Source organism: Plectropomus leopardus, chromosome 8, assembly GCF_026936395.1.
Source record: "Plectropomus leopardus strain MGB_pleo_1.0 chromosome 8, ASM2693639v1, whole genome shotgun sequence".
Taxonomy (NCBI): Eukaryota; Metazoa; Chordata; class Actinopteri; order Perciformes; family Serranidae; genus Plectropomus; species Plectropomus leopardus.
This window is the reverse complement of record NC_142183.1, coordinates 32,609,323-32,633,195: the sequence shown is the minus strand read 5'-3', so window position 1 is coordinate 32,633,195 and position 23,873 is coordinate 32,609,323. Positions and strand designations below refer to the sequence as shown.

Below are 23,873 nucleotides of genomic sequence, written 5' to 3'. Positions count from 1 at the left end.
GTTTGTCAAGGCAGACTGCACGGCTAGGTGCTTGATTTCATACACCTGTGGCTATAGGACTGAATGAAACACCTGTATTCAGTGATTAAGAGGTGTGGCCCAATACTTTGGTCCATATAGTCAGTCAGTCATTTTCTGTAACCGCTTGTCCTCGTAAGGGTCGCGGGGGGGCTGGAGCCAATCCCAGCTGTCATCGGGCGGAAGGCGGGGTACACCCTGGACAGTTCGCCAGACTATCGCAGGGCCGACACATATAGACGAACAACCATACACACTCACAACCACACCTAAGGGCAATTTAGAGTCATCAATTAACCTGAGCTGCATGTCTTTGGACCGTGGGAGGAAGCCGGAGACCCCGGAGAGAACCCACGCGGACACGGGGAGAACATGCAAACTCCACACAGAAGGGCCCCCGCCCGGACCGAACCCCGTTCCAACCGGGATTCGAATCAGGGAGGTCCATATAGTGTATCTTGTTTATCTTCCACAATGTTTAGGCTTTGGATAATTAACCCTCAAAATGATCATATGCCTATCAATTAGCTACTCACCCCATGTTACACTGACTTATTAAAGAAAACTTTCTCGCATATAAATAAAATGGAATAAAATAAAATGAAATGAAGGCAACCTTTTTGATGAATTGAAGTAATCAGGGTCCACATTTGGGAAGTACTGAGCCCACAACTGAATAAATGGATTGGACTTAGATTACACTGCATCAGCTGTGTGAGTTTGTAAACTTCACGTTTTGTTACAGTTTTTCTGTTGTTAAATGAAAGACCGGTATCCTGAATTTTGGATTTTTCGTTCACTATGGAATCATGTGAGAACATGTAAGAGTTTCCTTGATTAGTTTGTGTTGTGCATCTTTGGTGATATAGATAATACAAATACACTGACTATGGAAAAATACATCATACTACCCCACTTGGAAAAAAAAAATCAGAACTATCCCTTTAAATACTGCCTCACAGAGCTGCTAGATCTCCATGTTTTTAGCAACACAAATTAAAATCCCATTAACCAATACGACTATGTTGTGTGTCAAATTTCATCAAACCTGCACAACTGAGCCAAAACTATCGTCATGGCTATGCCTGTACAATTACTACTCCTGTATCAATAAAACAATGTCTCAGTTCTTTCATAGTCCTCATGAAGCTTTCAATGATCACCAGCCAAGAAGCTGAAGATTTTATTTACATTAACACATCCAGTAAACTCTTCTGAGAACAGAAACGGGTGCATTCAATAGATAAACCATGGAAATGAAGGGATGAAGGGCACAGACATATTCAATTATTAACAATACAGTAAAACAGAGATGGCAGACAAAGGAGTAGTGGGACACATTCAGACTGGATGTCTGTGAGCCAGCCGTGAGCTATGAATGGAAAATTGAAAGTATTTACAAGACTCCTGTAGTGTTGGACTGACACGTATGACTTCAGTACACACAAACATCAAGAGCTGATAGCCTCAGCAGTGTAAACACAGTGTAAACACGGTGTAAACACCTCTTTGGAGTGTTTTATTTCCTGCATGAGATTGTTGAAGCTTGGCGCTGACTTCTTCAGGGAAAATATACACAATGCTCCAGGCATGAAATTAATTGTACAAAGCGAATTCCCCCTGCGCCTCAACTCACGTAAGAAAATCGTCAGAACAACACAGAATATAAAAATAACACGTTTTAAAACAAATATAAAAACGCAAATATATACAAAGAAAACAGGCAGCCAGTCAGGAAACAGCAATAAAATAGAGAGTATTCATTCACTCGGTACAGCAAGCGGATTCTGCATAAGTCAGGTAAAGTTCAAGTGGCAGCAGCAAGCGAGATGCTCATCTAAGATGCAATGTGCTTTATTGAACAACAGACCCTCAGCGTGAGCGGCGAGGGCAGGCGTCCACATCGTCCACAGAGAGACTGCTGGCGTACTCGGATGTCCAGTCTCTGAGGAAGAGCTCCTCTGCTTGGCTCTGCAGAGTCTCTTTGCCTTCAGGAAGCTCAGAGCTGGTCTGGTTCACCACCAAACCCACTCCAGCTGTCTGTGTGAAGTAGTTCTCTGACCAGTTGGATGTTCCTGTGAACACACAGTCACATCAGTTAGAAAGCCTGCCAGAAGTCTTAGAAGCTAGCCATAGGATTTTTATTAAATAATATCTGCAAAATTACTGGCAACAGTAACTGTCATAATTGTAGTGGAGTAAAAAAATGTAATATTTCTCTCTGAAATGAAGTGGAGTTGAAGACTAAAGTAGCATTAAGGGAAAACACCTCAAAGAATCTCAAACCTGAACCTCAGTACAGTACTACAGTAAATGTAATAATAATAATAATAATAATAATAATAATAATAATAATAATAATAATAATAACAACAACAACAACAACAACAACAACAACAACAACAACAACAACAACAACAACAACAACAACAACAACAACAACAACAACAACAACAATAATAATAATAATAATAATAATAATAGATTTTATTTATGGGCACCTTTCAGGACACCCAAGGTCACCTTACAAAAAACAATAAAACAGCATAATATCACATATATATGTCACCAGACAAAGTAAACAATATACAGTAAAAAAGCTAAAAACACAACATAAAAAACCCATAAAATGTATGAATAAATAAAAAGAAAAATACATAATGTATTTAGTCACACTCGAACCCATGAGTCTGTCACAGCAGATTGAAGGGTCAAATGAATTCTAAAAAGCGGTAATAGTGTACCTATGTAGAGTACTCTGTCAGTAACCATGTACTTGGCATGGTTGACTCGGGCGTAGGGGATCTTCATCTGCTCTGCTGTTGATGGCACTGTAAAGATTTTCTGCATACAAAGAAAAAAAACAACAGGAGTTATGGATGCATCACCGTTCTGTTATGTCTCAGGTACTGTGCAGGAAATAAAATCTCCCAACGTACCACGTCGATGTCACACTTCAGTTGTGGCCTGCTGAGCACCTGCAGAGACTGCAGATAGATGAACATTGGGGCGTACGAGTGCTCCCAGCAGCTGATCAGCAGGTGGACCTGAACACGCCTGGTGCAGGCTGCAGCGCGCAGGGCAGAGTCGATGGCTGGCCAGTACCTGACAGAGGGAGAACGATGCAGTTAAAAAAACAAAAAAAAACAAACAAAAAAAAAAACTAGAATTAATGCCTCGGGGTTATATGCTGCTGTGCAACAGCCAAATTTCACTAAGTTTGCGTCTTTGTCTGTGAAAACAGCTGTTTCAAGGTGGACATCCAAAATTAGTGTCACCTATTCAGTATCCTACCGAATGTCTCTCCCTCTGTTCCCAAGTTATGATATCAAGTAATATCATAATCATAATGATGATATCAGAGGTGATTTTGCAAAACATTATGATGTCACAGTGAAGTTGATGTGGTGCCCGACATGGGCAACTGTGCAAATAGACAAAACACAACCAAATTAAGAATACAGGGCTTTTTCAGAATGTGATGTGGGATTTGCAGCCCGTTCTACAAATGCTGCACGTGTCTTCAAATTGATGAAGTTTTCTATATTTACTTGTATTGTGTCCATCTGAAGCACGGTTGCCCCCGTCGGCCACCCTAAGTTGACCTTTTTATTAGAAAATGCCAACACTTCACTATTTTATCCTGTTAGAGATTTGTGTGAAATTTGTTTATCATTAGTATATGAATTCTTGATTTATGGCCAAAATGTGTTTTGAGAAGTTCACAGTGACCTTTGCCCACCAAATTCTAATCAATTCATTCTTGAGTCAAAGTGAACAGATGTACAAAATTGGAAAAGAAACAGAAAAAGACAAGGCCACAGTGACCTTTGACCACCAAAATCTAGATATCACATTCACAAGATATGGAACGCATGGACAACCCAGAAAGCACAACACCATCAGCCACAGCTTTCACCAGCACATAGGCATGAAAATACAAAGAATAACACATTTCTTCTCTTTTCATGTAATGTGTTTGAGCACTGAACACTAAAAGCATCACAGGACTGATCAGCTGTCTTCCTCTTGTCAGGCAGGATTCCAGCATCTAAACCAGAAAGCCTCTAGTCAGCAGGAGAAGCTGCTTTGTCAGACAATACGAGTCCAGAACTGTGACTGCTGATTCAATAAATACCCTTCTATTTGAAAGACATCATGCACTGCATTATTTCTTACTGTATGATCTGTATGACCGGTGACTCAACATAACCATGTTATGCATTATCTCTATCTGTGTCTGGTGATGAGTATGTGCAGGATTTTAACCACGCAGCATTAATATTAGTGGCTCTCTGTGAGTTGGTGCTCGTCACCTGAGTGGATCAGTGAACTGAGACTGAGGAAGATAGTCCATGACAGAGACGTAAATGAATTTCTGGGCATCGTTGATGACAGACAGGATGGTGGTGAGGTCATCGGAGCGGCCGCGGGCTGAGATCTGCGGAGGGGAGCTCTGCAGGAAACAGATAGGACACAGGAGGTTGCAAAACCAGAGAGAGGACAGCTGGGTACAGAAATATACTCGTATCATTATGGTACATAAAGACACTAAAATCCAAATAGGGTTGTCTCAGTTTTTCCAAAATAGGCCTTTATTAATTTGTGCGATACGATTGTCTGGATTATTAATTCTGCATAATATGTCAGTTTTTGATGGATTTTGCATAAAATATCAGTATTTTAAAAAATGCATGGTCCTCAAATGCAGATTTTTGAAGCATTCCTTGTAAAGGTCACTTACAGAGAGCACTTTTTACCTTTATATAGCATAATTACATAATCACAACTTTATGGATGTCCTGATAGTTCATTTAAAGGTGCAGTTTCTAAATAGGGACGATGTGCATTTCTCTGTAGATTGAGTATTTTACCATATTTAAACAGCACCTATACCTACTTTATAATAAAAAAACTACTTTTATTTTTTTAACAATATGGAACCTTTTAAGGTCCGCTGTGTATGATTTTGAGGGATCTAGTGGTAGAAATGGAATACTCATGATTATGTTTTCAATTGTTTATAATCACCTGAAACTAAGAATGTTGTTTTTGTTACCTTAGAGTGATCCATTTACACCTACATAGGTCCTCATCCAAAGAGCATTCCATGTTGCACTGCCATGTTTCTACAGTAGCCCAGAATGGACAAACCAAACACTGGCTATAGACAGGGCCATTAAAGTTTTTACCCTAAGGCCAACACAGGTTCTCTGCAGGCTTTTGGTTGCAATCTGCAACCTCACGCCACTAAATCCTAAAAGCTGCTAGAGTTGGGTCGATTTCTGGTACAGTGTTTGAGCTTGAACCGGTTTGTTTTTGTGCAATGTAGCTGAACTGGCATTTGTCATTATGACTCACTCTAGCAAATTAAAAAGAAGCCTACAGCAGACTGCAATTTATGGCGACACTGTGCTAAATCCAAGTTGAATTGCATTCGCAATAAGCAACATGACAAAGTAATAGCATGATATAATGTTTGTTTATGAATGTACCACAGAGCCACATGAGTTTGACAGGCTGCCAAGCTGAGACTGAGAACATGAAGATGGTCAAATTTCAGCAGAGGTTGGAGGAGAAAAGTGGTACATGCAGTGTTTGTTTACTTAAGTTAAAGTGTTTTTTGGGGGTGACGAGAGGGCTTTATCCAGCCTCTATTATACAACCTGTTAGAGGTAGAAATGTGCTATTTTTCTGCCTTGCCCTTTTGTATAACACATACAAACACAGAATGGGGTTTCTCCAGACTTACAGACAGGTAGACTTGAGCAGGCACTCCATTGAACTTCAGATGCAAGGGATTCTGGGAGCTGTATTGTGCAGAGAGACGAGCAGGCCAGTACGGAGGGAGAGAGCCGTTGTTTGCACCGCCGATGCTCCAGTACACCCCAAAGATCCGATAGGCATCCTGAGCCAGGCAGCTGCAGTCCTCCACCGACAGGCCGACCTCCTTCACCTGCATTTAACGAAACACACAGGACACATTTATTCTGTCACAGCCACAGCTATCACTGGGTTTGTGTGAGAGTGGATGAGCGCTGGGATGATCTGGGGCTTGTTCCAGGAAGCAGCTGTAATGAATTATCTTAATTACTTTCCTGAGTGCACCCCGGAACCCTGTGCGGTCTGGAAGCAGCACAATAACGTTGCAACATTAAGCTCCAGATGATAATCCAGATTTGACTCAATATATGTGTCATCACAACATTGTGTGAATGCAGTTGAACCTCACAAAAAGCATTCACTTACAAATAACATACTTTAAGAATAAGCAATAAAAATATCACTTGTTCATAATATATCATAATTAGAATGCACATCAACAATAAGCAGGCACTCTAAACTCTAGCCATCAATGTCACAGCTGATTAAGTTTATTACAGTCAATTGTGCAGCTCTCATTCAAAGTTTATTTAATAAGTCCGTAACGCTGAGTCATACTCCATCAGACTGCAGCTCATCTGAAAACTGCTTGCTCATTGTAGCTCTGTAAGCCTCACTTGTCTAATGAGTTTCCAAATAAAAGTGACGTACTGTTACTTTCTGTCTTGAAGGGTGAGTTGGACTTTTTTGAAGTGGGTTTATCCATAGTCGGTGTATTCTATACAGTAATGGTACACCACGGAAGCTGAGTGTACTGCTGTTGACGAGAGCAGCAGCAAAACATTTTTTAGCCACCTAAAAAAAAACTGATATTGGTGTAGTCAAGTGTACTCTTTATTTAGAATAGCTTTACAGCTTTACCTTTCCTTCAGGGACACCATTAATGGCTTCAGTTCCCCATCTATACTCTCATAAAAGCAACCAGACTTCATTGACAAAAACAGTCATTTCAGCTCGCTAACCACAGGAGCTGCAGGTCTACCGCTGCTTCAGTTGGTTAGTTTCATGTTATTGTGTGACTGGTGAATCTAAAATTACCCCTTTAAATGCCAAAGTCACACTTAAACACAAACAAACTAAGTGATAAAAGCAGCAGTAGACAAACAGCTCCTGTGTTCAGTGATGTTAAATTGCACTTTTTCACAATGGAGTAATGAGAGCAATACAACAGCTACATTTCCCCATTGGATATCAGTAGGCAGGTTTCCATTATCCCTCAAATTGCGCAAATTGAATATGCAAATATAAAATATGCCTAATGGAAACACGTCAATGTCGAATAAACGATCACTTATCACTTTTTTGGCTTCTATAGGTCACACGATGCTATGGCTATGAACTTGTCAGTAGGGACTGGCTCCCTCATGACGCAGCAGACACTACAAGAGGTGTTATTGCATCGTGTAACACTTCAAAAGTTGAGCGGATCAGCCGGAAGTTTTGAATCCACAATTCCTCTGTGAAATCATGGACTATCACCTCCCAGAAATCCCTATGTGGCTGCTCCCATGTATAAAGGGCTTGTCTTTCCATTATCGCTCCCATAACACGCCTACAGTCATCTTGCAATTGTTTTTTATTGACATTTTCGAAAATATCGCTTAAGTTTTGCACAAATCTGTAATGGAAACCAGTCTACAGAAAGCTTGAGTAGCAAAAGCTATGGATAAGTACCTCATACAAGCCCACTTAAAAAAAATCCAAATTGTCCCTTTAAATCTAGACTCGACAGTCTGTTTTGTCTGTAGAAAGGAGCTTTTACTTGAGAGCCAGGCTCATGCTGTTAACTTGTTGGTACATCAGTTCAAATCAGATCAGATCTACTCGACAGTAACGTGATCTGCAAGTGGACACTAATGAGCCTCTTTCTCCTGATGCAAAGAGGCATGCTGGGAGAACAGAATGACCTCTCCTACTGATGCGATACATTTGAAAATGCTTGTTTTCCTCGCTGTTTTACCTGACTTAGAGAGCGCCAGTCCATGTTAGTGCTACCCAGGTACAAGTGCTTTTGATCCACCACCCACAGCTTAGTGTGCACGATGCCTCCAGTTACATCTGTCAGGTCCACCTCTCTGATCTCTGCACCTGCAAACAAAACACACACGATCAGAAATCAATGCACATTTGTTGGATCTTAGTAAGGGGTGATGTTATTTTTTCTCTGTCTCTGGTGTCAATTAGTGTCTAAATGTGTTTTTGACATACAATTAATATTGCTAAGTTCAGCTTTAGTTTATGGCGCACACACGACACAGAGGCAACAAAACAAGCTCCATACTGTCTGGTGATACCTGTTGCAGCCAGTTCTGCCGTATCTTGAGTCGAGGTCTGGGGGCTGTTAACAGCGATTTGGAGTTTCACCCCTTTGGATTCAAGTTTTTTAAGTTGCTCAAAGACCATTCTTCCCTGCAAAATATGTGCAGATACATAAAACACATTAAAGGTTCAAAAGATTACTGCATCCTGAAATTGGGGTGTCCCACTGTACTCACCTGTGAATCAGAGGAGTGCGCAGATTCTCTCTCTCGCAGAGTGAAGTAGAAAGCAGCGATATGCACCGAGCTGTTGGCTTTGTCCAGCAGATGTAACCAGCTGTCGGCGATGCTCCCTCTGGATAAGGGAGAGAACTGGTAGAGACCCACAGGGATGCTCTCCACCAGGTGCGCTCTGAATAAAAGGAGAGAAAAACTGCAGCTACAACCACGTAAACACCAAACAGAACCCTGTCATCAACTTAAACCAGAAGATCTGTTCAACCTTTAACTAGACTTTAAAACATATGTTAGCATGTTAGTCCGACTGAAATTGGACCTCCAAATCAGATTAACACAGCTAGATAATCCGGTTGGACTTAAACTTGACTAGGCGTTTGTGGATAGTATTTTATATTTGTTTTTTAAAAAAAGTCACCCCCCTCAGTCCCACAATACTAGCATGCAAGCTAAGTGATGTCCTGCTGTTGATGGGGCCGTAGCAAAACACAGTTTAGCCACCTAAAGAAAAAATTAAAATCAATGTCAGCTTAAGTATACTCTATTTTTGAATATTTGCTCCTCTTGACCTTCCACAACAGCTGATGGAGGCAGCGGTACACTAGAAACTCCACTGTTTAATGGAGTAAAATGGTGTCTGATATTTTTGATATAAAGGCTTCAAATCCACGTTGTTGAGGGCTGATATCTCCGCCTGCCTTGGTGGAGTCTGACATACTTTGTCAATAAATGGATTCTCCCCTGGCACTTGTATACTGGGACAAGGACAGTAGTCCAGTAAAATGGCCTAAGTGAGCTATAAGCGTAGCTCGACTTAACTGTGTATGCCTAACAATGACGGACCTACTGCCTGTGTTGAGCTCCTCTTTTAAGAGCCGGGGATTTGTTATTTATGTGAAAACACATGAACACGACATATTGGCTATTTCAGGTGTTAAATATTAATGCAAGTTAATGTTACCTAATGATCTATGAAGGACATCAAACTAAATTTCTTAACACCAAACATTAGCCTGTTGTACTTGCTCAGGGACATTCTGGCTATTCCACCTATCAGCAGCAGCAGTTAATGAATGTTTAGGGGCCTGAAAAATGCAGCCCGAGCACTGTTCTGCTGCTCATATGTCAGCTTGAAAAAAACAGCAAAACTGACACAAAGTTTGGTGCATTCGTTGTCAGCTGTGTAAATAGAGATGATTAAAGAAACCCACAATCACAAAGCAAAGATGTTTCTTTCTGAATGCTTTGGTTCTGATCTCAAAAGTTCTCAAGTTTGTCACAGTGGATGTCTCAAAAGGACAAAAACAAAACACTTTTGTTGATCACTTCTTACCGACAATCAGTGCTGCAAGGCTCCTGCACCAGGCTGAAGCCCTCAAGGAAATGCAGCTCCAGCTGAGCTGTGAGCTGAGCCACAGACAGGGGGAGCCCGTAGTGCCACACATGCTGGCCGAACCCCCCCAGGAGGAGCAAGGTGGTGGGCAGGAGGCAGAAGAGGGCAAAACTGCAGCATCCTGACCTCTGAAAAACGAGACAAGCACAACATTTACACGTGTTTGAAGTTAAAGTCACAGCTTTGACGAGAGGGTGGAGAACAGCGAAGGAGTGTGCTGCATACCGCAGCTGTTACTGCAGGGTGTGGCCAAATTCCATTTTCAATGACTGACTGGAGACCACCAAGACAACTCTGACATCAGTGGAATCTATCAGGCTCATAACTCACCTCGGTGGACTTGGCTGGCTGAGCTTTAGCAGGCTTCTCTGGTGTGACAGGCGAGGTTGATTCATCCACATCGGCTCTCTCCTCTTCTGTGTTTGAAAACTCTGACTGGCTCTTAAGTGGTTCGTGATGCTCCGTCACCTCCACTGAATCATGGCCCTTGGACTTTTCATCTTTCAAATCCTCCTCACATTCCGACGAAGATCTACTGTCCTTAAATTCAAGTATGTTGGTCGGCCCCGTCTCCCACGGCGGCTGTTCGTCCATAATAGCCTCCTCTTGGCTGACCTTGGCTGTGTTAAGGACATCTGCACTCTCTGACTTTTCGGTATCTCCAGAGGCAGCGAGGGTAATCCTGCTTTCAACCTCGATGTCACACTTCTCTTCTGTTTCTCCTAGTGGTTTTTGGCTGTTGGGGCCCTCATATGGAAGGTGTGATATGGGGGCCTCCTGCATGGCTTCAATTTCAAACGTCTTGCTCTTGTCCAGTTCTGGCTCATGTTGCTGTGAGCCTAGCTCTGGTCTGAGGGCCGGCCTGGGGCTCGCAGTCATCAAAGTGAACTGTGCAGACTCAGACATCCTCCAGCTCTTTGGTGCACTGATTGTTTGGGGGACATGGACTGCGGCTTGTTCTGTGCTGCTCAATGAAGACGGGACGTCAAGGCCGATTTTGGGGACACGGACAGACGGCAGGGGGAGTGCCGTTTCTCTGCCATCGGGTGGCCTGAATTTCGAAGCCTCCACACTCCCAGCTTTCTCCGCAGGCTCAACTACATGGACAGGGGGATCTTTTTTGGGACCGGACAGCTCCTGGTCTCTTACGTTCGTTGGCCGTTTATGAAAAGTTGGGATTCTGGAAACAAGTTTCCCTCCTTTGCGATTCATGTCTTCTTTCTCCTCAAGTTCCTTTTTTGCAGCCTTGTCTTCAGCCTGCAGACGCTCCAGCACAATACTGCAGTACTTCAGTTCCTGAAGAAGACAGAAGTTCATTAAAAAACAATTTGTGTGTGTATAAAAACAGTTCATGTGTAGCACCTCTCAAACACATAAGTTTTAACCTACATCCCTCTGACAGCACCCTTAGCTGCACTTCACATCTAAAATACATTTTAAAAAGCAATTAGACATCTGCAAACACAATATCCACTAGTCTTTCCCTCCTTTCTTTATTCTATTCCACAACATTACTATAACGCTGTATATTACCTGGAGAGTCCGTCAGAGCACTGCGATAGCTAGAATAGCCGCACCTATTCAAATGAACTCTCCCTGCTGATAATCACCAGCACAGCCCCCACAGACTGTTTAACATGTTGTCATGGATGTCAATATTTGTTTATGAATATGGCATGGGTGTTACCATGGTTACAACATTCTTTAACTTTACATTCTCAAAGATAAACATTCAACTTGTTTTGCTTCAAGTTCAGTGCACATTGTTTATTCATTCATTATTCATTCATTAAAAGGTCCAATGTGTAGGATTTAGGGGCATCTCTTGGCATAAATCATGGATGCCAAACGTATTTGAAAGGTGGCCAGACTGGATAATGTGAAAACACCTGAGGGCCAGCTGCTTCTTGCATCAAATTGGTTATTTTAAAAGAAAAAAATCACAAACGTAAATCTTTCAGTGAAAATAAACTGAAAATAGGCAAACTTTCCACTGCATGCGAATGCAATGTTTGCTGATTGTTTGTTTATTTGTAACCCTCTGCTGATGAAAACATATTAGTTCCTACGAAGTTCCAAGCTGGTGCATTTCTACAAACATGAGGCGAAGGGAAAAATGTGAAGTGAACTCACTTGATTAATCAATATTGTGTGGAGGGCCACATACAACATATTCTAAAAGTCAAGCCGAGGGCCGCTTCAAATTGGTCCGTGGTCCGTGGGACCAGGCCAGGCCAGGGTATACCATATTCATGAGTATGTTTTCATTAGTTTATTATCGTCTGGGTATAAGAATCATGGTGTTTCATCACTTATAAAGAAGCTACTGCCATAAAATAAAGTTACACAAACTACTGTTGTAATTAAGTTTGGCAACCATCTTTCACTATTACAGGAAAGATACCTCGGATGATTCATCAGGGCATGGCAAGTCTACTGGTCACATTTCTAAAGATGCTGCATGATTTTGCAAGAAGAATTGTAGTCCTCCCATAAACAGTGAATACTGAAATGTAATGTTTCACAAGCAGAATGTAATTTTCTTTGTAATGAATGTGAATGCAAACAAACCTGTCACATTTTTAAAGTGTTTTAATGAGATTTTTTTCTTTCCAAAAATGTTTGTATTTCGTACTTAATTTTATGTCTTTTAGTCTGATGACAAAGATGAAGTTTTAGCATTTCACAGTAGGAAAAGTCCTGCTGTTAATAATGAATGGTGGACTCTACTGAGCTGCTTCAGTTTCAGTGTCCTTAAGGACACTGAATTGATGACTCTATGGAACTGAGGAGCAGGGCTGTCGTTAGTTAACGATGGTTATTAGTAGGACCTGTGCTTCTCCATCTATGTCAAAACTACTGAAAATCATTTTTTAAGCAAATATCAATATCAGCCACAGGGTTCCCACACCTTCTTAAACATCAAATTCAAGAACTTCCGTGGCCCACTTTTCTCAAATTTAAGGACCCACCACAGCACAATAAGAGAGAGGCTTAAATGTGTGCATATGGCAATTAAAACAATGGCTGCATGAGAAACATATGCAGACAGCAAACGTAAAATATCAAAAGCACTTCCATTCAATTTTTGCACAAAATATTTAAATTCTGGCACTTTCAATGACCCATGTCTGTACTGAAAAAACTTTCAAGGCCTTGGTTTTAAAATTCAAAAACGTTCAAGAATTTCAGGGACAAATGGGAACCCTGCAGCTTATATTCTTATTTTTTTTGTAAATGCCCATCATAAATCTCTTTGATGCTTTTTTTTAAATGAATCAAGCCTATGACATATAATGAATGGAACAACTTGTGGTTAACATAAATGCATTTCTTTTTAAGTGCACTGTTTAAATATTGTGCAAAGTAATGAGCAAATTCAATGCAGTTTGGCATTTACATTGTTATTATGATATATATATACAAATATACTGTATATTAACGGAAAAATATTGATTTTGGCTTTGGCCTCAAAATTCCAGCATTAGTCAAGCTCTCCTGCTTATATGTAAATACTCATCTCGCAGGCTAAATACAGTATATAAATCAGCTTAACTGCCTTACAACAAGGATTATGAGATTAAGACACTTCCGCACGAGCCTGCTTTTTATTTCCTGTTGATGATGACACGCTGCTGCGCGCACACAAACACACACACACACACACACACACACACACACACACACACACACACACACACACACACACACACACACACTCACATAAAAACAATCATCTCTCTCACCACATGGCTGGATAAATAAGAGTTGTGCCACACCCAGCAATCCTATGTTACCATTCTTCTCCAGTCTATAATAAAAAGAACTAACAGAAAGAGGTGTGATTGTTAGGGTTATCTGAGGTGAGTTATAGATTACCGTTGCATCCTCTGCAGTTTCCTCTTCCAGCTCAGCAGGGGGGTTTTGTTGTGTCTCCATCTCTTGGACAGAGTCAGAGTCTGTCTCATCTGTATCCTAAAGGGACAAGAGCAGTAATATTCACAGTTAACACAACACTGTAAGAAAGCACACTGTCAAACGTAAAGGCATATGCATGTTAATCTACACAATGCCAAGCGGAAAAAGTAGAAAAAAAGGACTATAACAAGCAAACATTTTATCATTTTCTCCGCAGAGAAACACAGTCAGCGCGAGAGAAAAAAAACTTACCATGATGCGGTAACTTGCTCGTTAGTAAGTTGTGGCTGGGTGCAGGGGCTCGCGCTCGCGATGCAGTTATTAGCTTTTAACTGTTACTTAGCTTAGCAAATGCAACATACCTTAACAGCACCAAATATATGACCGTTTTAAGCAGGTTGGCTTCTGTATTATCCTTCCTTGAGTATTTTTCTCGGGTTGGAGAGCTAACGTCGCTACCGTTAGCGAGCAAGCTACGTGGCCGACTGTGAAGTTGCGAGCAGCGGAGGAAGAGGAGGCGGAAAAGCTGAGTAATAAAAATACCCACCTCATACGTAACTCTGCCGTGCAGGCGGGTCGACCTTCTCGGCGTTGCCGGTGGTGTTGGGTCCACTGACTCTGCCTCTGCCTGCCTGGGGTGGATGGACCTTCTGGACCGCAGTATCATCGGCATCTTGGACCGCTTTAATAATGCACCACCTGCGCGAGACAACGGGGTTAACGGACGGAACGTCAAGAGCAGTCACGTTTGTCTGCAGTTTCTGAAGAGAGTCCACTCCGGATAACGGCTGATGAGGGGCGAAAGTTGCGCTGAACAGCTGCCAGAGTTCTCAAAACACATTTCTCTGTGAGCTAAAAATGACATTACCGTTTAATCCGCTGTGAATGAGGCGTCCTTACTGACAGAAGTAAACAACAACTTGAAGAAACCGCGATTTCCTGTCATCGCTGATTGGCAGTTGGATTTTAAAACAGTGGCACCGCCTATGAAGTGTGACGTATTCACACAACACGGAAACAAGGGATTACAGTCAGCGACTGCTGCGTATCGGAGCCTGGTGTCCACTTAAAATAAGGTCTGTTGTTATTGTAAAATGTTTACTGACAGTTTATACATTTGATGGTTTTTTGTCAGAACGCAAACTTTGCGACAACTTCAGACAGTTGACATTCACTGTAGTTAACAAAGTTAGCTTCAGTTAGCTTAGTCGCTGTTCAAAGTTCCTAAAACCGAAATAAAGATTTTTCGGTAGCAAATGTTAGCGGGGTTGCTGGGTTTCAAAGGTCACTGAAAAATAGCCAGAGCACATATAAACATGTACAATTTAATGACATCAAATAGTCCCTTAAATATTACATTACTTATGTTTAAACGTTGGTGTTATTGTCGAAAATGTCTCTTATTTATTGTTATATTGTTACGTTAATGTTATTATGTTATTGTATCCTCTACTGTAAGTGGAGGGACAGCCAGCCACCATAATGCGACATGTTTTGTAATTAGGTCACTGTCTGTAGTTTAAATCAATGCAAAGATTGACACAGCTGGGACAAGTATTTATGAAATATATGTGTCATGGTAATGATAAAATTACATTGACATTGTCTTTACATTGGCATTATTAGTAAACAATTATAAAAATCATATTTCTGCTTGAATTTGTTCTGGAATACAAAGTTATGCAGTGCAACTGAAAATGAAAGTAACTGTTTTGACTTCTCTTTACCACCAATCCTGTGTAAAGAATAGCAGCTAGACATCTTTCATATAGGATATTCCAAATATATAAACCCGATACTATGATACATGTATTAATATTGGAATTCTGGAATTTCAGAATATTTTAAGACAAAACATTTTGTCCAGTGGGAGTGGGAAATGAGGACAAATGATTCTATTAGGTTTACATGATTTTTATGGAAACTGGGATTGGCACTACTTTATTAACTAAATAACAGAGATTCCTATTTGGTTATTTGAAGTGTTAATAGTTACTCAATTGATGTTCCCAAAAAAGAAAGTGATACATTTTATCTGTTGGTATCTTGCTAGAAACTTAAGGGAAGCCAAGAAGACTGTTTTTCCATATATTTTTCAAGATCAGAATTATTAATTATTTGGTTATCTGGGGCTTTATCATCTTGATGTAATAAGATAACCAACTCGCTATCACGAAGAAACAAAAGGTACTTTTATTTTGTTATCTCAAGATAAAGAAACAACTCTAATTTTGACATAACATCAATAAGAAAAAAATAATAATGGGAAACATGGCCCTTCTTGTTTTTTCATAAATATATTTCTTGGAATATCAAATAAACCATGCTTCCTAAAATTTCTTTTATTGCAATCTCAAGATTACAAGTCAAGTCAAATTATTAAATTAAACAACCTTTTGTTTTCTCATGATAATGGGTTGGCTACGTTGTTTTCCAGAGATAACAAAATAATTACCTTGTGATCTTGAGAGAGCGGCATTGAAAAAAAAATAATTGCATGCACAGCCATACTCGGCTTCCATATATCTTCAATAATGATGCCAATAGATATCATGACATAACATTTAAAATAACCAAATAAGAATTTATGTTATTTCGCTAATCCAGAAAAATAAATTAAGATACTTTATTCTAGTGATGCAAAAATAACCAAAACATTTGCCACAAAAGTATATGATCTCATAGTGTGTGTCATGTTATTATCCAAACATATAAGTATTACCAGGGTACACATTGTTCCTCCCTGTTGTCCATCCTTTACTCAGCGTCCTGCTCATGACCTGCTGACCACTTGTGCTTTTGTTTCAGGTCTCCCATGGTAACTGAGAGGATGCTGGACAGTTAGTTTGTCCTGTCAGTTCTCCAATGGAAGCCCTAGTCACAGCTGCCCCTTCTCCCAACTCCACCGCCCTGCCTGTCCCGGTCCCCATCTCCCTGCGTCCGGCCGTCGCCCCATCGGTCCAGCTCGGCTTCACCGTCCTCTACACGGCCCTGTACGGCGGACTGTTCCTGGTGGTGTACGTCCAGCTCTGGCTTCTCTTCCTCTACAGACACAAGAGATGGAGCTACCAGAGCGTCTTTCTGTTCCTCTGCCTGTTCTGGGCTGCCCTCCGCACCACCCTGTTTTCCTTTTACTTCTGCAATGCTCTGGAGGCCAACCAACTACCTGTAGCCGTCTACTGGCTGCTGTACTGCTTCCCCGTGTGTCTGCAGTTCTTCACTCTCAGCCTTATTAACCTGTATTTCACTCAGGTAAGACTCGGGACACGGACTGGGCTTATTTTCTTGAAACTTGGTTACACCAGCTGTAATGTGGAGGGAAAGACTGAGAGAAAGTCACAAACAAATTGTAAAAAGAAATAATTGGTTTGATGCAGCCAAAAAGATAATAAAAAGCATTATTAAATACGTGAAAGTTTAAAGGTTTTAATATCATGTTTGTGCAGGGGAATTCCTATCAGCCTTCTGCCAAACAGCTTTAAATCCTTTGAAACCTGGAGCGACGTCACTCTTCTTGTGCTGCTTTCAGACGGCTTTCACATATATTTAAAACCTTTGAACCCGATGACCTTTTAAAAACTTTGGGGAAAAAAATGGAATGAGCAACTTTACGAAATTATTTATAAATTGCGAAAAATTAGTAGACTTAGAAGAAAAAAATTAAAAATTAAAAGCCCTGAGAAAATTTCTAGGGAAAAGAGAAAAAGGCTATGGAAAAACCATTAAAAAAAAACTATTTATAGCTGATTATTGTAATTGCATACTTAACATTATGTCACAGAATTATCATATTTTAAGCACTTTTTGGGTCATTTCCCTTTTTTCTCCTTCTTAATTTATTTCACTATTTTTCAGGTAATTTTCTTGATCTTTTTACAAATTTCTTGCCAATTTTGTGTCACTTCTTTGGTTGCTCATTGCTGTCTTTCCATGTGTTTTGTGTTTACTCTGCTGCTTGTCTCTCATTCCACAGGTGTTACTCAAAGTCAGAGAGAATTACAGCACAGATGTGGACAAAAGAGTGTAAGTTTCACTCTACTGTAAAAAAATAAAAATAAATAAATAAATAATAATAATTCTGCATCAAGCTATTTCGTCACTCCATGTCCTCCTCAGGTGGCTGTCACGTTGCATGTACGGCGCACTGAGCTTAATCTTCCTCTGCGTCAATGTGGTTTGTGCGGCTCTCGGGGACAGAGGAGCCGGCGGCGGGTCAGGGGAGAGGACCTGGGGTCTGGTTCTGGTTCGGGTTCTGGTCAACGACATGCTCTTCATCCTGGATGCAGTGTTATTGGCCGCCTTGCTGTTGCTCCTGACCAAACACTCCCGCTCCACCAGCCCCTACCTGATGAGCAAGGTGTGCCAAGAATCGCTCCCAGAAGTGACGGGTTTATGCAGTTCATTTCTGAGTAAAATGTGGAAAAAAACAATTTGAATTAAAAGGGCACTACACCAATTTTGCACATTAGCTCTTTAAAACCTGGATTGACATCAGTTTTTGCGTGGTTCATTCAAATGCCTCTCACAAACAAACCTTTGGACACTAAGCAGATCGGTTTGATTACTTTTAAAACCTTAAAAAAGGCATGAGCAAGAAACTGGTAAGAGGTGCCAAGTAAAGGACCTGAAAATCTGTTTGTAAAAAAGAGATAAAGAAAAGAAAATTATTTGTAAAAAGTGTGAAAATGTCCAGAAAAATATATTTCTGATTATTCTAATTCTACATTTAAAATAATTTTACAAAATGGATGTATTTTCTTATTTTTAGTGCCCCTTTTCCAGGTCTTTTTTATTTTTGTTTGACTTTTTTTTTCTTGCTAATTTTCAGGTAATTTACTTTTACTATTTACATTTTTTCTCTTTTTTTTTTGCAAAATTTTGAGTCATTTCTTGTTAAGTTGCTCATTCAGCTGGTCCAAAAATGCCCATGGAGTTGCATGTTAGGAGCTTAAGAGTATACGCTTTTTTAGTGCATCCCATACTAGGGGCTAACAGTCAGGATGTGTGTTCTGCTGCATGTGTTTTGTAATAATCCCTCCTCTGTAGTTCTGACGGTGTGTTTTTCTGCCGCTCAGGGAACCACAGTGTGCCGTACAGCCACGCTGGGCGCAGCGGTGATCCTGCTGTTTGCCAGTCGAGCCTGCTACAACCTGACGGTGCTCATTCTGTCTCAGAGCCACCGAGTGGAGTCATTCAACTTCGACTGGTACAACGTCTCTGACCAGGTGATCATCTAATACTGGAGTGGAGGCACTCTTAGTTTGTGCATGGCTCCACATGGCAGTAATAGTTGTCAATATTTCATATCTCAGAAAGGTCATAAAGTGGTTGGTAGCCATGGTTAGTTAAAAAAACACAGAAAAAGTAGATAACGCTGTGTGTGTATTTGTAGGCTGACCTGCGTAGTGAGCTGGGCGACAGGGGCTACCTGGCGTTTGGTGCCATCCTCTTCATATGGGAGCTGCTCCCAACCAGTCTGCTCATCCTCATCTTCAGAGTTCGACGGCCCGCTCAGGAGGTAATCACCTCGTCGGATGAACAGTCAGCTAAATAAAGAAATAAAACATGACACAGGATCGGTGTTGCTGAAGCAGTGGCAGTCATTTCAGCCTGTTTTTTTTATTTTTTTATTTTACAGTCCAGCAGCATGGCCGTTAACAACAGGGTGTTACCTCGTCCATATTTCTTTGATGACCCTCAAGGCAGCGACGAGGACGCACCCGTTCCCTGGGCTCGCAGCTCACGCCCACACTCAAGGTACTGTCCTCACAGAGGTAGAGCCGAAATGATTTGTCAGTTAATCAGTCAGCTGTGATGTCTTGAGAGTTTGGGAGCGTCTCTCCTGGAGCCAGGGTTCCTGCAGATCCTTCACCCTTTGAAACCTGGAATTTTTCTTCTGCTGCTTTCAGATGCCTTTAACAAGTATATTAACCTTTGAACCCTGAGCAAAATGACACAATTTCTTTCAAAACATGGAGAGAAAAGGCAATGAGCAACCTGCTAAGAAATTTTCCATGAATACAGGAAATTAGTGGATTTAGAAAGTGAATTTTCAAAAGCTAAGAAAAAAATATATTTGTAACTATTGTAAAGTATTTGAAATTATGTTACAGAATTATTATAATTTTTTTCAGGTCATTGCTTTGTTTTGTTTTTACCTTCTTTCTTTAATTTGAGAGTTTGAGGTTTTTTTAAACTTTGTTTTTATTACCAATTTTCAGGTAATTTTCTCCTAATTTTTACTATTTTCTTGCGAATGTTTGGGTCATTTCTTCTTTCATCGCTGGTTGCTTTCTTACCATGTTTTTGAAAGAAATTAAATAAATCTGCTCAGGTTTTTAACAGCTTAAAAAGTCTTAAAAGGCATTTAATTAATTGATCTAAAAATAAGGCCTTAATTGGTATTAAAATGACTTAAATTAATTTTTTGACTGTGCTCAGACATGGACAGTATTAGTTTTTTTTTTCCTGCAGTAGCGTTGTAAAATCTCTTAATAACTGGTAACATCTACTTTTTGTCAAGTAACTTAAAAAATGATGGGAATCCAAGCAGTGGAATCACACATGCAGAGTGGAAACTCAAACTCACCAAAACCAGCTAGAAAAGCATATTTCCCACTTCTGTTGGTAATATAATTATAGTAATATGATAAGTGCATTATGCTGCATGTGTTCCATTCTAAAACGGGTTTTTTTTTGTTTTTTTTTTAAACATTTGATTTAGATACTTTAAACTTTTTCACTAGGAAAAAAAAATCTTACGATTAACATTTGGGCAAAACAAAATTATCCGTCCTCAGTTTTGGTTATTCTAAAATTAGTCTTAAACTTCATTCTGAGTGGCATTAAAAAAAGTCTTAAATCTAACTTGCCTTAAGCTGCAGGAACACTGTGGAGCTTTGGAGGTGTTGGTGCAGGAAATGAAGACAATCAAACGTTGCTTTCCAATTTAAACTCAGTGTATTCAGTCTTTTTTAAAAGATCAACATATTTCTTTTAGACAGAAGCTAAATAAAAAAAAGGGATGTAAATAAAAACTCCAGTTCACTGTCTTCTGAGTAACTTAAATAAATATTCTGTTCTTCTCTGTCTGTCTCAGTCATTGCTCTCTCCTATGCATGCACTGACTCAGCTGATTAGTTTCAGCTGGACAGAAATCTGCCTGCCAGCTGGCTTATTGTGGGTCTTGTAGTCTTATACTGGATGTCATGAGGGTTTGTAGTCCTTGCTGCAGCCAGAGGGAGGGAATGCATCTCCCCTCTACCTCTCATGACATCACACAACAGACAGTTATTTATCAACTTTTTGTATTTAATGATTGAAGCTGGTTTTTAGAAAAGTTTAATAAAGCAAAAAATATTCCAAATTGAAAAATTTGAATCTAACAAATTTTGGGGGCATTTTCGCTTAATAAAATGTCTGAAATGTGATGATCAAAATTGTCTCAGATTGTCTACCTGCTGTCTGAATTATCAAAGAATTGCTGCAGATTCTAATTTGTTATCATCATAAATCAGTATATTTGGGTTTTGAAATGGTGGTTAGGACAAAATGAAACATTTCCAGAATTACTCTCGCCTCAGGGAAACTCTGGAAAACATTTTTTTTTTTTTAACCATTTTCCAACATAGAGACGACATGTTAGTAGATTAATAGAGAAAAGAGTTTGCAGAATAATGATGAAAAAAAACTCCTCCAGGGTGTCTGCAGGACAAGTTAAGCAAGCTTTAAATCACATCTCAGGTCTCAGGTTTAATAAATCTCGAACAGATGGCTGAAGTGATTTGTTTGAATCAGATGAGGCGTGTGTTGTGATGTGTGCTTCTCCTCCCTCTGTCTCAGCTGGTACGGCTCCGAGAGCGCTCCTCTCCTGTTTGCCAGCAACCCTCCAGACCAGAGCCACCAGCACCACTCGTTCTACTCCACCCCCCAGAACTGACCCTGACTGCTCAGCACTTAATCAGGGTCGCCGTGTCCTCGATGACATTCATCTCAAGGACAGACGACACACACCTACCAGCCAGCAGTCGCGTCCTCTGCAAAAAGCCCCTTTGCACTGAAAACCTCAGGAATTCACCAGCAAACAGTGAAAATGCACCTTGTAGTTTTTGACAGAGAGTATATTGAACTTTTATTTGTGGCTCAAAGGGAACAAATTGGATGGGAGAAGCCTGACACGTGGTGCTCAGGGATCAGGTGAGATTTAGTCGAAATGTTAGCTTATTTTAAATAAGTCATGTCGTGTTGTTGAACTTTTATAATTCCTAAAATAATTGCACATTTAGCTTTATCAGCATTCCTTATTAAATCCATGCACATGATTTAGTACATAAGCTCCTTTGGTAAAAACCACTGACCTACTAGTTTTGGGAAGTCATTTTTCTCCTACATTGTTCCAAGTGTACAGGAAACTGACTCAAATACAAATGATCATCTGTCTCTTTTGGCATTTGGTGTTCTGTTTTTTTACAACCTGTAATGTATTTTGACACTTTTAATAAATGATTCCAAATCTCTTTCTGAACTGTACATTACTGCAGGTGTTTTTACATCTCTCGATTGTTCTTTTGTAAGTTCCCTTTAAGGCCAGTGTTGTGGTGTGTTTCATACTGTTTAACTTAAAAAAGTTGGTTTTGATTCTCGTTTCCTTCCAGTATGATTGTATTTCATGGAAGTTTAACTTTTTTTTATATTTACTGTTGTACCTTTAATCGTAGCTTAAAAAAAATCAAATGTCATTCTCCTTCATGTCTTTACAGGGATGAGACTTCCTCATAGCGAGTCACTCGTGACTCACCACATGATTGATATTTACTGTGTAAACAACAAACCAATAAAAAAATTCAAAATGACCATGTTCAGCCTGTTGCTAAGCAGAAAATGTATGCTGTTTCTACACTTGTATGACATTTTAGCTCATTTACTACAAGTTGTATAGCTAATTAGTGCCAAAGTTTGCCAAGGCATGCCACAGTGTTTTTTATTTTTAAGTGTTTTACCCAATGGTGGACATCAGGTCTACTTTTTATTTTGGACTCTTATGCCAGCTTATGTAACAGTCCCATGATTTCAGCAAAATGTCCTTGAAATTTCAAAGGGAGTTTCCAGGAAATGTATTTTGGTACTAGTTATAAGGAAAATAGTTTGCCTGGTGCACATGAGCAGCTTAAAATAATGAAAAAATATTATAAAATGTGTAAAAGAAAACTATTTAACAAATAGTACGTTTCCAATACTGAATGAATACTGTGTGAAAATGTGCTCAAGGTTGAAGAGAACCTTTCTTTCGAGGTATTTCCAGTCTTCCCTATGATTTGCACCAAAACACATCTGTCCACTAAAGTTCCTTGAAAATACCCGAAGTACACATCTGTAAGTTAAAGCATCGTTACATTATTTAAAGGGATAGTTCTGATTTTTGAAGTGGGGTTATGTGAGGTATTAGTAGGACGCACTAGTTTGGAGAAGCAGGAAGGAGTACTGCCACCAAGGATGTTATATATTTCATAGTTTCCTTGAACACCATGGCAGCTAAGCAATTTAGTACTATAAACGGAGGCAAAAGCAGAATAAATTTTATCCACCTAAAAGAGTTTACGTCAGTTTAACGAGGTTCCCAAAGAATTTTAGAACTTCACCATATTTTACCCTATTTCCACGAATATAGTATTTTACAATGGGTAGGTCTATTTAACTTTACTTTGTTAAACACACACTTCACTGGCATTTGCGTATTGCTAACTTTAGTCGCTCACATGACATTCCCGTTGCTAACTAGCTGCACATGTCCATAGACCAGAACAGCACATACGAGTATGTCAATCAGTTCCACAAGGAAGATATTTTGCAGAACCTCAGACAGACATGTTTTGGTATCTTTAATGGACATATTTTTAACGACAGTCAGAACACTGTATATTCAAAACTTTTCCACCATGAATCCTAAACTGAATCCAGGCCTGGAAAACAGATTCTCAAATTTCATAACTTTTCCAGGACTTTCATGACTGTGGGAAGTCTGGTTTAAGTGTATGCTATATTTAAAGATTTTCATTGCTTTAGTGCGGTCTCTTGAAAGCCAGACTCCATTCAACCAAAAACAGTAATTTTATCTCACAGAACATGGGAGCTGCTGGCCTACCACTGCTTTGATTAGTTCGTTAGCG

General features: G+C 40.0%; 2 protein-coding genes and 1 long non-coding RNA gene across 4 annotated transcripts; 1 reads left to right on the top strand and 2 right to left on the bottom strand.

Moving 5' to 3' along the window:
* Nucleotides 1–1,188: 1,188 nt before the first annotated feature.
* pld7 (phospholipase D family, member 7) lies at nt 1,189–14,711 on the bottom strand. Of its 2 annotated transcripts, XM_042492856.2 has the most exons (13): nt 14,576–14,711; nt 14,255–14,406; nt 13,669–13,764; nt 10,120–11,085; nt 9,730–9,917; nt 8,397–8,571; nt 8,196–8,310; nt 7,862–7,989; nt 5,771–5,974; nt 4,335–4,474; nt 2,958–3,123; nt 2,763–2,862; nt 1,189–2,093 (listed from the first exon to the last, which is right to left on the bottom strand). In XM_042492856.2, exons 2-13 carry the CDS (start codon nt 14,378–14,380, stop codon nt 1,891–1,893), a joined length of 2,607 nt encoding a protein of 868 aa, XP_042348790.2. In that variant the 5' UTR covers nt 14,381–14,406; nt 14,576–14,711; the 3' UTR covers nt 1,189–1,890. The 2 variants fall into 2 exon arrangements, with proteins under 2 accessions (XP_042348790.2, XP_042348791.2); XM_042492857.2 differs by lacking the exons at nt 14,255–14,406; nt 14,576–14,711 and adding an exon at nt 13,960–14,214.
* Nucleotides 14,594–22,559, top strand: gpr137 (G protein-coupled receptor 137). Its single transcript, XM_042492859.2, has 8 exons — nt 14,594–14,783; nt 16,516–16,959; nt 17,681–17,730; nt 17,824–18,064; nt 18,783–18,932; nt 19,100–19,225; nt 19,346–19,464; nt 21,550–22,559. Exons 2-8 carry the CDS (start codon nt 16,573–16,575, stop codon nt 21,644–21,646), a joined length of 1,170 nt encoding a protein of 389 aa, XP_042348793.1. The 5' UTR covers nt 14,594–14,783; nt 16,516–16,572; the 3' UTR covers nt 21,647–22,559.
* On the bottom strand, nt 17,114–20,950 carry LOC148188979 (uncharacterized). The gene is made up of 4 exons (XR_015777310.1): nt 20,580–20,950; nt 19,380–19,648; nt 19,106–19,253; nt 17,114–18,112 (listed from the first exon to the last, which is right to left on the bottom strand). It is a non-coding gene; the product is annotated as an uncharacterized LOC148188979 (long non-coding RNA).
* Nucleotides 22,560–23,873: the final 1,314 nt, after the last annotated feature.